The sequence below is a fragment of the Heterodontus francisci genome, chromosome 33 (genome assembly GCF_036365525.1).
Source record: "Heterodontus francisci isolate sHetFra1 chromosome 33, sHetFra1.hap1, whole genome shotgun sequence".
NCBI lineage: Eukaryota > Metazoa > Chordata > Chondrichthyes > Heterodontiformes > Heterodontidae > Heterodontus > Heterodontus francisci.
The window spans coordinates 18,609,179-18,623,265 of record NC_090403.1 but is presented as its reverse complement, the minus strand read 5'-3'; the positions used below and the strand labels follow the sequence as shown (position 1 = coordinate 18,623,265).

The 14,087-nt window shown below is 46.3% G+C and overlaps 1 protein-coding gene across 6 annotated transcripts in view; it reads right to left on the bottom strand.

The window, feature by feature from the left end:
• The window catches only part of LOC137347889 (proline-rich protein 29-like), a 70,042-nt gene extending 56,422 nt beyond the window's left edge, over nt 1-13,620 (bottom strand). For 4 of the 6 annotated variants that reach the window (XM_068012929.1, XM_068012931.1, XM_068012933.1 and 1 more), the window contains exon 1: nt 11,027-11,133. In XM_068012929.1, the coding sequence (XP_067869030.1) occupies nt 11,027-11,125 (99 nt within the window). In that variant the 5' untranslated portion in view covers nt 11,126-11,133. Of the gene's footprint in view, nt 1-11,026; nt 11,134-13,423 lie in introns of those variants that run through there. The other 2 variants (XM_068012930.1, XM_068012932.1) reach the window with 2 other exon arrangements.
• Nucleotides 13,621-14,087: the final 467 nt, after the last annotated feature.

The window sequence follows — 14,087 nt, the reverse complement described above, 5'->3', positions numbered from 1 at the left end:
GACAAGCAGATGGTTCGGATGGCGAGATCATGGGACAAGAAAGTGAGGAAATACCATTGCCCCTCGACACAAAATCCAGATGCGATCCTAAGAATAGCTGCTGAGACACTCAGGAAGAGAGAATCCATAGAGGGACCCTTGGGAAGCCTGGAAATTAACTTAAAACAGGCGGATGTTACTTAAAGGGGCGGGTGGATAGTCCTGGAGGCATGTCGCCAGGAGATGATTGAACCAGTCCATGGGGGCCCGGGAGCAGGTGCTGGGTCGATGATGTGGTGGCCATTGAATTGCAGAATTGTGGGAATGGTAAACAGTTCTGAAGGACATGACAAAGCATATTGTTGAGATTGGTTTCTAAGCAAGGGGTATGCATCTACATATGCAAAGACAACCATCAAGAGCTTGCATGTTCAGTCAGCACCATGTGTAGGGTAAAAGGGTTGTGGGTGCCATTGCCTGAGTAGCTCCCACCCACTTCTTTTTCTTTTGGGCCTCCTTATCTCGAGAGACAATGGGTAAGCGCCTGGAGGTGGTCAGTGGTTTGTGAAGCAGCGCCTGGAGTGGCTATAAAGGCCAATTCTAGAGTGACAGGCTCTTCCACAGGTGCTGCAGAAAAATTTGTTTGTCGGGGCTGTTGCACAGTTGGCTCTCCCCTTGCGCCTCTGTCTTATTTCCTGCCAACTACTAAGTCTCTTCGACTCGCCACATTTTAGCCCTGTCCCACCCACTAATCTCACGGAAAGTGATGTTAAATGCTCCAGACAGACCCCTGGTCCCAAGAAAGCCTGTCTGCAAGAAGAAGCCAATGGGAAATTTCTGATCTCCAGTCACAGACCCCTGACGAAGATGAGGAACAGCCCTGGTACAGTCTACACCCGCAGGCCGGGTGGAAACCTTTGGCGGGCCACATCCTGGCCCACGGGCTATATGTTAGACAATCCTGGTATAAGGCCAAGACACGGATGTTATATCAGAAATTGTTACACCAAGTCATTGAGACAAGAGTAAAGGCAAATGGCGGGTTTACTTGCTGGAGGCAGACATATCGCCTCTCTGAACCAAAATCTAGAAGGAGAGAATTAATCAATGATGTGGTCACAGATTTTAATACCGGATCATCGGTGGTGAACAGTTTGGACTTGGTCAGGTTAGATGGGGAGATCAAAAATTTAAAGGCAAAATTGAAAGATATTCATTGGGGAAGTAACACCAACCAGGACACCCAATGAAAGGAGGACCAAATGGTGATGGTTCACCTTAAAGCGATAGTGGAGAAATTGGAGGTCCACACCAGAGCCGTAGATTAGGGAAGATTGCAACTCATCTAATGAGGCTGCCCTAAATGATGTATGTATCCTGGTGTATGTGTCCTGGCTGATGGAACAGACCTGAGAGAATATGAGGCAAATGCATGAGGGCGAAGTTCCCTCATGGGTAACCAACAACCGGATATCAGCTCTATCGAAATACGAGAACAGCATCACAGTGTGCCAGCTCAGGTGATTGGCACGGGTTTATCCTGTCCGGGTGAGATGTGAGGAGACTAAGTGGACTATTATTGGTATGATTGTGCATCTCCCAGTGTTGCCCCATAGAGTCAGCCCACTCCCTGTGTATCAGATAGAGAATATAGGTCTACTAAGGGGAAAGAGACAGGTGAAATATCATGGCGTGAACCCATAAACAGTCAACTTGGGGGACTATAGGGTGGATACTTGGCTGGAAAGATGTAACGCCCAAAGGGACACGATCGTGTGCCCGTATGAGTTGGAACAACAACCCGAAGCCACATGTGGGTTCAATCTGATACGGGTGAATTGCACGATGGAGGAGATAGCGGTGGGTTTAAAGCTGCATATGTAGAGGAGGGGGAGTATTGCATTAACAACTGGAAAAAGGGTACTGATATGGGAAGAGGCAGTTGTGGGAGTACATGGATGGGTTTGGTTATGATGTACTGCAGCTCCCTGAACAGCTGAAGAAATTCAGAGAAAACAGACAAATCTCAGAAAGTGTATTTTCACCTGCAGCAGGATAACGAGCATATTCAGGAACACATCAATGACATCAAAATCACCATATGGTGGGAGGACAAATGGAATTGGGGAGTGAATGTAGACATTCACCAATGGATCAGGACTATCTCTCATGTATTGGTCATTACTCAATTACTTAGAATATCATATCTGTCTGTTAATTGTTGTATTCAGCAATGGGTTAATAGAAGGTAGCGAGAACACCCCGCATGGATAGATGAGCTAGAATTGAGACCATTACAAAAAGCTTGATAACATCTGTATGTAAGTAATATAACATACAAATGGTTATGGGGGGGTGGCTGTAAGCCAGAGCCTAGAATGTTACCATATTTTTTCAAATTTTTGCAATTGTCATGGCATAGGTTAATGGTCTGACGTAATTGATTGGATTTTAGAATGACTGCAATTTTATAACTGTTGTTGGGCTAATCGGGAGGGGGCGAATGTTGAATTGATTAGCCACGGCCAATCTGTTCCAGTATAGCTACAACACTGGCATTTACCCTGCAATGTGGAAAATTGCCCAGGTATGTCCTGTACACAAAAATCAGGACAAGTCCAACCCGGCCAAATACCGCCCCATCAGTCTACTCTCAATCATCAGTAAAGTGATGGAAGGTTTCGTCGACAGTGCTATCAAGCAACACTTGCTTAGCAATAACCTGCTCAGTGACGCGCAGTTTGGGTTCAAATATGGACAAAACAGCTGAATTAAAGAGATGAGGTGAGAGTGACTGCCCTTGACATCAAGGCAGCATTTGACCGAGGATGGCATCAGGGAACCCTAGCAAAACTGGAGTCAATGGGAATCAGCAGGAAAACTCTCTGCTGGTTGGAGTCATACCTAGTGCAAAGGAAGATGGTTGTGCTTGTTGGAGGTCATTCATCTCAGCTCCAGGATATCACTGCAGGAGTTCCTCAGGGTAGTGTCCTGGGCCCAACCATCTTCAGCTGCTTCATCAATGACCTTCTTTCAATCATAAGGTCAGAATTGAGGATGTTCGCTGATGATTGCACAATGTTCAGCACCATTCACAACTCCTCAGATACTGAAGCAGTCCTTGTAGAAATGCAGCAAGACCTGGACAATATCCAGGCTTGGGCTGATAAGTGGCAAGTAATATTCAAACCACACAAGTGCCAGGCAATGACCATCTCCAACAAGTGAGAATCTAACCATATCCCCTTGACATTCAATGGCATTACCATTGCTGAATCCCCCACTATCAACATCCTAGGGGCTACCATTGTCTGGAAACTGAACTGAAGTAGCCATATAAATACCGTGGCTACAAGAGCTGGTCAGAGGCTAGGAATCCTGCAGTGAGTAACACACCTCCTGACTCCCCAAAGCCTGTCCACCATCTACAAGGCACAAGTCAGGAATGTGACGGAATACTCTTCACTTGCCTGGAAGGGTGCAGCTCCAACAACACTCAAGAAGCTCGACACCATCCAGGACAAAGCAGCCCGCTTGATTGGCACCCCATCCACCACCAACGCACAGTGGCAGTAGTGTGTACCATCTACAAGATGCACTGCAGCAACGCACCAAGGCTCCTTAGACAGCACCTTCCAAACCCGCGACCTCTCCCACCGAGAAGGACAAGGGCAGCAGATGCATGGGAACACCACCACCTGCAAGTTCTCCTCCAAGCCGTACACCATCATGACTTGGAACTATATCACTGTTCCTTGACTGTCGCTGGATCAAAATCCTGGAACTCTCTTCCTAACAGCACTGTAGGTGTACCTACCCAACATTGACTGCAGCAGTTGAAGAAGGCAGCTCACCACCACCTTCTCAAGGGCAATTAGGGGTGGGCAATAAATGCTGGCATAGCCAGCAACGGCCATATCCCAGGAATGAATTTTAAAACATTTCAGTTGTTAATGAGTAACCGGAATAACGTGGTCACAGAAACCCTGTCTTGTTTATTTACAGCAATACAACGACAAGCCCAGCCTAATGGGCCAACCTGAGCTAGGAGTGGTCCGTCACAAACCATAGACGAGGACAATGGAGACCAAGATAAAGAGCGCTCTGCTAGACATTCAGGCATTTCAGAACTGATTATTCCAACGACCTGTACCTACAGGAACAAAGGCAAAGGGGTTATCCTGCGAATCTGAACCTCAGTGCTCAGTGAGGACAATGGATAAACCTCATCAAGTGAGAAAAGAGCAATTGTCTCATCAGACAAGCAGGTGCCAGAAGGGGACTGCGAAAGGTGGGAATATCAACATAAAAGGAGGATACCCCAGAGATCGGCACTGCAGTCAGGAACTAGTCAACCATTGGAAGATGCTGAGAGATGGGTCGAAGGCGGAGGGACTAACTGACGGAGTTCGCTCCCAGGCAAAGACAAACTCAAAAAGCCTGTATGAGAACATTGTTGTATCATTAATATAGTTGGTGATCAATAAAAAGGTTCCTGTGTTTCACTAGAATATTTGTCTCGCCTGATTCATGTCGCCTAGAGTAAGGAACCGAATCCAGACTTATTAAGACCTCTAAGGTCCCTTCACAGGTGAATGCTTCAAGCAAAAACCAGGCCAAATGCAATAAGTTGAAAGGGGAGGTGAAAAGGAAAATAAGACCAGCAGAGAGAGAATATGAGAATAGAATGGCAGTTAACATAAAAAGAAACCGAAAAATCTTCTACCGGCGTATAAATAGTAAACGGATAGTAAGAGGTAGAGTGCGGCCTATTAGGGACAAAGAGGATGAAATATGCTTAGAGGCACAGGGCAAGGCTGGAATACTTAATGAGTACTGTGTATCAGTGTTTACTCAGGAAGAAGATGCTGACAAAATATCGGTGGAAGTGGAGATGTTAGAGGTAATGGATGGGGTGAAAATTGATAGGAAAGATGCACTGGAAAGGCTCGCAATGCTTGGAGTGGATAAGTCATCTGGTCCGGATGGATTGCATCAACTTGCTAAAGGAAGTTGGACTGAAGATAGCGGAAGGGCTTTCCACAATCTTCCAATCTTCCTGAGGGAGATGTCTGAAGATTGGAGAGTGGCAAATGTGACACCCTAATTCAAGAAAGGGTGTAAGGACAATCCCAGTAACTACAGGCCGGTCAGTTTAACATCAGTGGTGGGTAAAGTTTTAGAAACAATAGTCAGGGGGAAAAAATTCAACAGGCACTTGGAGAGGTTTGAGTTAATTAAGGGGAACCAGCATGGATTTGTAAAAGGCTGTTCGTGTTTGACTAATCTAATTGAATTTTTTGATGAGTAACAGAGAAGGTTGATGAAAAGAATGCAGTGGATGTTGTCTATTTCGATTTTAAGAAAATGTTTGACAGGTACCGCATAAAAGGTTATTTAACAAAACTGATGCTCATGGAACAGGAAGGTCAGTATCTGATATATATAAATGACTTGGCTATTGGAATACAGAGTAAAATTTGCCGATGATACCAAACTTGAAGGAGTTGTAAACAGTGAGGATTAAACCAATCAACTGCAACATGATATAACCAGGCTAGAAGAATGAGCAACAAGTGGCAAATGTAATTTAATACAAAGAAGAATGAGGTGATGCATTTCAGCAGAAGGAATAGGGAGAGGCCAATATAGTTTGACGGAAATCACACCTGCCAAATGGAAACATTAATTTCGACATATGGGACACCACTTCAACCTTTTTTACTGGACATTGCACACAACTTGTTTGAAAAGACTTCTAGAGCTGAACAGCTGAAAACATGGTTGCACATTTGCATTCTGAAAGACAGTTGAATAGGGAGACAATGGGAGTGCTCACTGATTAAATGAACAAGATTGGTCTGGACAATCATAATAATCAACCTTCTTTGTCTGTGTCAGACCCAGAACTCTCCACCCCCACTGAGTGCGTCTGGAAAGCTTTGAATCCAGCAACCCCCCTGCACCCTCCCCCCCTCACCCCCCCCCCCCCACCATGAGAAGCTGCTGTTTCAAACAGAGATGGTCACATGACCTACCTGCTGACCAGACTGAGGTCTTTTTTGAAGTCAGAAACTGAATTCCATTTATTGCCAACCCTAATTCCACCCCCACTACCAATCCCCCCCGCACCCCACAATTCGTTCTTCCCCTCTGTATCCATTTGTGTGTGTGTGTTTCTCTCGTGTGCATGTGAGCATGGTTGTATTGCATATTTTAGTAGTTTTAACCGAGTTAGAGTGCTAAGGCTAATAAACTTGCATCTTTCTTGTTCAAGCCTAAGAAACCTGTCTGATTGGTTCATTTGCAATTACAGTTAAAGAACAGTGAGTAAAGACTCACTGAGGGGGTGAGCTAAAATCACTATTTTTTAAATGATAAACCCTGTTACGGCCAAACCAGGAAAGAGGTAAGAGGGGAGCCGGACACCCCTTCCTCACCTGGTCGTAACATTAGAATTAATAGCACAGTTCTAAAGAGTGTGCAGGCAGTGTGTCATTGTGCACAGATCCTTGAAGGTGGCAGGACATATTGAGAGAGTAGTTGGCAAAGCATATGGGCTCTTGGGCTTCATAAGTCGAGGCATTGAGTACAAAGTAGGGAAGTTGTGCTGAAACTTAATAAAACTCTGGTTAGGCCACAACTAGAGTATTGTGTCCAGTTCTGGTCACCACAATTTCGGAAGGATGTGAGGATCCTTGAGAGAGAGTAGAGGAGATTTATCAGAATGGGTCCAGGGATGAGGGATTTTAGCTATATGGTTAGTTTGGAGAAGCTGGGATTGTTCTCTTTGGAGCAAAGGAGATTGAGGGGAGATTTGATAAAGGTGCACAAGATTATGACATGTTTAGATAAGGTAGACAAAGAAAAGCTGTTCTCATTATCTGATGGTACAAGGACTAGGGGACACAGATTTAAGGTTTTGGGCAAGAGATGCAATAGGAATGTGAGGAAGAACTTTTTTATGCGGTGAGGGCCTGGAACTCACTGCCTATGAGATGGTGGAATTGAAGACCATTAATGATTTGAAAAGGAAATTGGATGGGCACCTCAGGAAAATAAACTTGCAGGGCTGCAGGGATTGCGAGGGGAATAGAATGACTGGATTGCTCTACAGAGAGCCAGCATGGACTCGATGGGTCGAATGACCTCCTTCTGTGCTGTAATGACTTTATGATGCCAAGAACAGTTACAAAATGGCCTGGTGCTGAAAATCATTTTGTTTGTGCAGACCATGGATACACAACATGGTATCATTGACCAGCCTGTTTCACATTCAGCCAATCGATCGCCTTTTTACACTCAATCAATCGGCAGCCTGTTTTACCCTCAGCCAATGGACAGCCTATTTTACACTCAGCCAATGGACGGCCTGTTCTACACTCAGCCAATCAACAGCCTGTTTCACACTCCGCCAATGAACAGCTTGTTTTACACTCAACCAATCGGCAGCCTGTTTTACACTCAGCCAATGGACAGCCTGTTTCACACTCAGCTAATCTATAGCCTGTTTTGCACTCAGGCAATCGACAGCCTGTTTTACACTCAGCCAATCAACAGCCTGTTTTACACTCAGCCAATGGACAGCCTGCTTTACACTCAGCCAATCAACAGCCTGTTTCACACTCCGCCAATGAACAGCTTGTTTTACACTCAACCAATCGGCAGCCTGTTTTACACTCAGCCAATGGACAGCCTGTTTCACACTCAGCTAATCTATAGCCTGTTTTGCACTCAGGCAATCGACAGCCTGTTTTACACTCAGCCAATCGACAGCCTGTTTTACACTCAGCCAATGGACAGACTGTGTTATACTCAGCCAACGGACTGGCTGTTTTACACTCAGCAAATGGCCAGCCTGTTCGACACTCAGCCAATGGACAGACTGTGTTATACTCAGCCAACGGACTGGCTGTTTTACACTCAGCAAATGGCCAGCCTGTTCTACACTCAGCCAATTGACAGGCTGTTTTTTTATTTATAGTTACAACACAGAAACAGACCCTTCGGCCCACCGACTCTGTGCCGACCAACAACCACCTATTTATACTAATCCTACATTAATCCCATATTCCCCACCTCTCTTTCTTTGGCATCCTTGTCTCGAGAGACAATGGGTAAGCGCCTGGAGGTGGTCAGTGGTTTGTGAAGCAGCGCCTGGAGTGGCTACAAAGGCCAATTCTAGAGTGACAGACTCTTCCACAGGTGCTGCAGATAAAATTTGTTTGTCGGGGCTGTTACACAGTTGGCTCTCTCCTTGCGCCTCTGTCTTTTTTCCTGCCAACTGCTAAGTCTCTTCGACTCGCCACGCTTTAGCCCCGCCTTTATGGCTGCCCGCCAGCTCTGGCGATCGCTGGCAACTGACTCCCACGACTTGTGATCAATGTCACAGGACTTCATGTCGCGTTTGCAGACGTCTTTAAAGCGGAGACATGGACGGCCGGTGGGTCTGATACCAGTGACGAGCTCGCTGTACAATGTGTCCTTGGGGATCCTGCCATGTTCCATGCGGCTCACATGGCAAAGCCATCTCAGGCGCTGCTGGCTTAGTAGGGTCTATATGCTGGGGATGTTGGCTGCTTCGAGGACTTCTGTGTTGGAGATACGGTCCTGCCACCTGATGCCAAGGATTCTCCGGAGGCAGCGAAGATGGAATGAATTGAGACGTCGCTCTTGGCTGACGTACGTTGTCTAGGCCTCGCTACTGTAGAGCAAGGTACTGAGGACACAGGCTTGATAAACTTGGACTTTTGTGTTCCGTGCCATTTTCCCACACTCTCTTGGCTAGTCTGGACATAGCAGTGGAAGCCTTTCCGATGCGCTTGTCGATTTCTGCATCGAGAGACAGGTTACTGGTGATAGTTGAGCCTAAGTAGGTGAACTCTTGAACCACTTCCAGAGTGTGGTTGCCGATATTGATGGATGGAGCATTTCTGACGTCCTGTCCCATGATGTTCGTTTTCTTGAGGCTGATGGTTAGGCCAAATTTGGTGCAGGCAGCCGCAATCCTGTCGATGAGTCTCTGCAGACACTCTTCAGTGTGAGATGTTAATGTAGCATCGTCAGCAAAGAGGAGTTCCCTGATGAGGACTTTCCATACTTACGTCTTAGACGGGCAAGGTTGAACAACCTGCCACCTAATCTTGTGTGGAGGAAAATTCCTTCTTCTGAAGACTTGAACGCATGTGAGAGCAGCAGGGAGAAGAAGATCCCAAACAGTGTAGGTGCGAGAACACAGCCCTGTTTCACACCGCACAGGATAGGAAAGGGGTCTGATGAGGCGCCGCTATGCTGAATTGTGCCTTTCATATTGTCATGGAATGAGGTGATGATATTTAGTAGCTTTGGTGGACATCCGATCTTTTCTAGTAGTCTGAAGAGACCACGTCTGCTGACGAGGTCAAAGGCTTTGGTGAGATCAATGAAAGCAACGTAGAGGGGCATCTGTTGTTCGTGGCATTTCTTCTGTATCTGACGAAGGAAGAACAGCATGTCAATGGTAGATCTCTCTGCTCGAAAGCCACACTGTGCCTCAGGGTAGACGCGCTCGGCCAACTTCTGGAGCCTGTTTAAAGCGAAGACTTTCCCCACTCCACTGAGCAGGGAGATTCCACGGTAGTTGTTGCAGTCACCGCGGTCACCCTTGTTCTTATAGAGGGTGATGATATTGGCATCGCGCATGTCCTGTGGTACTGCTCCCTCGTCCCAACACAGGCAAAGTAGTTCATACAGTGCTGAAAGTATAGCAGGCTTGGCACTCTTGATGATTTCAGGGGTAATGCCGTACTTCCCATTTATACTAATCCTACATTAATCCCATATTCCCGACCACATCCCCACCTTTCTCCTACCACCTACCTACACTAGGGGCAATTTACAATGGCCAATTTACCTATCAACCTGCAAGTCTTTGGCTGTGGGAGCAAACCGGAGCACCCGGCGGAAACCCACACGGTCACAGGGAGAACTTGCAAACTCCGCACAGGCAGTACCCAGAATCGAACCCGGGTCGCTGGAGCTGTGAGGCTGCGGTGCTAACCACTGCGCCGCCCAATTGTGATTTTACAATTTTCCATTCAGCAAAAGGAGCGTATATCAAGCTGCCAAATTGTTATTGCCTGTTATTCATTAATGCTTACCATGAATTGTGGATCCCTTTGTGTGAACAATTTGATAATTGTGCTGCACAGCAACACACAATGCATCCACATGATGGGGGTATTGAGTCAGCAATGGCACAATGATTTGGTGCCTGTGATTTGACTGATTTATATCCCCATTTATGAAAAGGAAAAAACAGTTTTTTTTAATACTCCAAGATTAAGCAATCAAAAGCACCAATTTCAATAATTATTGAAAGTGAGGAAAAACCTATTTTAAGTTCTAAATAGTATAAGACAGCATTGGAGCAGCGATCCATCCCCATCATATTTCAGATTGTAAACAATGAGCAAAGGAACACGTGCTGGCAGTCAGTTAAAAATGCTTCTAGTTAATTATTTTTTGTAAATTACTCACTGTGTCTTCGGTCACTATTTTATAGTCTCCTGTAAATTTAGAGTTTTGTTTTAGCCTCCAAGTATGACAGAAAAAGGGATGAGTAAAAGAGAGGGGCTGGACGAGATGGTCGAAGTAGGTGGGCCATCATGGATGGAGGGAAAATTGATCTGATTATCTCCTTGGGCAGTCTAACAATCAAAAGCTAAGTGGAGAACTATATTTGCAAATAGGCAGGTTTTATGATTGAGTGTCAGCACTGGCGAGATTGAAGTGACTCTGAGCAGAATGGTTGAGTGCTCCACCTATGGGTAAAGGCCTGCCCAGGTCTGCAAATGAAACCCAACCCGGGCCCGACAGAACCACATCCGACCCCAGCCCGACCCGGGCCCAAGTCCTTTCATTTTTTCCCGCGCCCGAACTGACCATCGGAATGTTCAGTTAACCTAGCTTCCGTTTTTCACTTTTTAAGCTTGTGCAGATAAGCAACAAAAACTGTAACTGGACTTGAAAGGTTGTTTAAAAATACATTAAGATTGGGGCCACCTACCGGAGGTGGTGTTAGAGTGTGTCCGACCCGGCCTGTCCCGAGCCCGGACGCCGGACCCAGAAGAGCGACCTGACCCGACCCGAACTCGACACAGGTCATTGGGTCCCGTCGGGTTCTGGTCGGGTAGCCATGCTCTACCTGTGGGCAATGTGTAGTTAGAAAATGGGTCCCTGGGGGCAGAAGTAGGAAAACTGGAATTAGCTAACTTCTGAAGCGACAGAAACATTACATTTTTTGTGAGGCACAAGGAGGGTTGTTAAGGACTTTCCTGGCTGGGAACTGGCTGCAGGAAGTGGTGCAAGACACCGTCAGGGCAAATGCACATTCCACCTGCACAGGAACCAGAAGATATGGATGACCTTGATCAGCAAACTCCCGAGCAGAGAAGCTGCATTTAGAGGAAAGAAAGTAAAAGATAGAAAGAAGGTGTAAACTACAACCTATAAAAGAAACAGAGTCCTTATTCAAGCTGTGACGTGATCTTTTATTCTTTTATAGGCAAATCGAGGTAGAATGGGTAAGGCAGAAAAAAATTGAGGAGAAAAATGTGGACAAAATAAATGAGTTAATTCTGTCCTGAAGCTCCACCTTGTCTTTAAACTGGGAAAAGGAGTTGATCCCTAGTGATCCCATCTTCAGTTCCACTTTAGGCCGTGACTCACTGTCCCAGAGGCTTTTGGAGCCTTCCTGCCTTTTGGTTTGGGTAGTGTGGTCATCTGAGACCTCAGGGGGTGGTCGTCCCTGCCCTTTGCCAGTCGCCCCAGGCCCAGGTAAGGGTCCCATACTCAGGGTTATGAGCCCTGGGCAATGACGGAACCAGCGAGTTTTCAGTGGTGATGGCGGAAGAGCGAAAGCATCGAGGGACAACAGCTGCTTCCAGGCGGAGGATCCTTTGGGAAGAGGACCTGTGTTTCCTTTAAAGCCCAGATGAGGAAGGCAACGGGAACCCACCTCATGTACTTTTTCCCTCGTCATATTGCTCATTTCTCATGGAAGTTAAAAAATGGGAGGCTCTTCCAAGCCGAAGGGGAAAGTGCAGAACGGTGAGGCGTGGAGAAATGAGTAAAGGACCTGCCCTTGGGGAGAAGGTCAGGTAGACAAGATGAGAGTTTTGCTGGGGAGAGGACAAATAATTAATTTTATGGTTACTTGGGGGGGGGGGGTGGGAGAGGGGCAAAATAAATGTATTTAATTTTTTAATTAACTGTAGCTTTAAATCATTAAATTGCCCTTTAAAAAATGACATCAGCGCCTGTGCACACACAGCTGACACCATTGCAGGAGACGGACAGCGGCCCCCCCTCCACATCATCGGAAGGGAGCGGCCCACCCCGGCTATGTAAATGAGCCGCCGGGCACATAGGATCAGAGCGGCTCAGCGGCGTGCAGCCTGCCTTATCGGCTGAGGTACAGAATATGGCACTGCCTCAATGAGCCATGGCAGGCAAAATAGAGACTCGTGATGGGTGGCACAGGGGTGGAGCTGCAACTGATGACATCATGGAGAGGCAGGTCATGGGCAATTTCCCTACCTCACTGCCGGGTTCCAACCCACAGGAGCAACACAAAACAATCCATCACATTGCTGTTTGTGGGATCTTGCTGTGCTCAATTTTGCTGCCACATTTCCTACATTACAACAGTGACTACACTTCAAAAATATTTCATTGGCTGTAAAGTGTTTTGGGATGTCCTGAGGTCAAGAAAGGTGCTATAGAAATGCAAGTTGTTCTTTTGATTTAATACATCATATTCTTTATAGTTATTAACAAGTCTAAAATATTACTCCCTTCCAATTTCCCAGCCCTTCTCTCCTGCTGGCACTGACTCCCACTGGGATACAATCCCTCCAGATACCAGCAGAACCTCTGCTGCCTCTTCAAAATGGCCATTCATCATGTGTAAGGCCAGTCAGCGACCTCTTCTGCAATGGGGAGGGAGGGAAGACAAGAGTCGAGCACAATCCTGTCACTACCGAATCCCCATATATGTATAATCTGTTTTTGTGATGTTGTTTGAGGGATAAAAAGATAAATATGGGTCAGGACATCAGGAAGAACTACCCCGGTCTTCTTTCAAATAGTGCCGTGGGCTCTTTTGCATCCACATGAGAGGGCAGATGGAGCCTTGGTTTAATGTCTCATCTGAAAGACAGCACCTACGCACTCCCTCAGTACTGCATTGGAGTGTCAGTCTGCATTTAGTGCCTAAACCCCTGGAGTAGGACTTGAACCCACACATTCTGACCCAGAGGTGTGCTGTCACTGTTTGTTATTGTGAGGAATTATTATCTAGCAATCAGCAAGGTAACCAGCTTAAGAGAGTCAGTTTCAAATGGCTTGTAAGAAAGTTCAGGTACTCCTCACCCCACAGCCCGGGCCTCTCGGCCTCCCTTACCTGCTGTTGAATTATCTGCACTCTCTGAGGGTCCTGCTTCCACACTTGAGGAGAAAAGACATTGTTCTCTGCAAAGTACATGTTCCTCACCTGCAGCCTCTACACTCTGAACTGGGGAATGCTGCTGTAGGTTAGTGAGCTAGTAAACAGCAAGAAAAACTATACAACTGGTCGCCTTGGGAACCAGCCATAAACACTGCAGTGCTTGAGAGGAACATGGCACACACTGTAAATAACCATTAACATCGGCCTCTGATTGTATCAAGAGAGGCACAATGCTTCGCATTCGGAACACGCGCAGTTAATGTAAATAGCCTGATACGACAGCATAAAAATGCTAGGATCAAAGTAACAAATAACTTTTCTGTGATTTAGTGTCCTATGTTCCTATAGATAGACTTTTGATAGACAAAGGAGTCAAGGGTTATGGGGGGCAGACAGGAAAGTGGAGTTGAGACCACAACCAAATCAGCAATGATCTTATCAAATGGCGAAGCAGACTCGAAGGGCCGAATGGCCTACTCCTACTTCTAAATCCTATGTTCCTAATGTCCAGGGCTTTGTTCCTAGCATTAACAATTCAAGCCCCACTCAGAGAATTAACCTATCTGACACTCCAGAGTAGTACTGAGGGAGTGCTGCACTGTCAGAGGTGCTGCCTTTT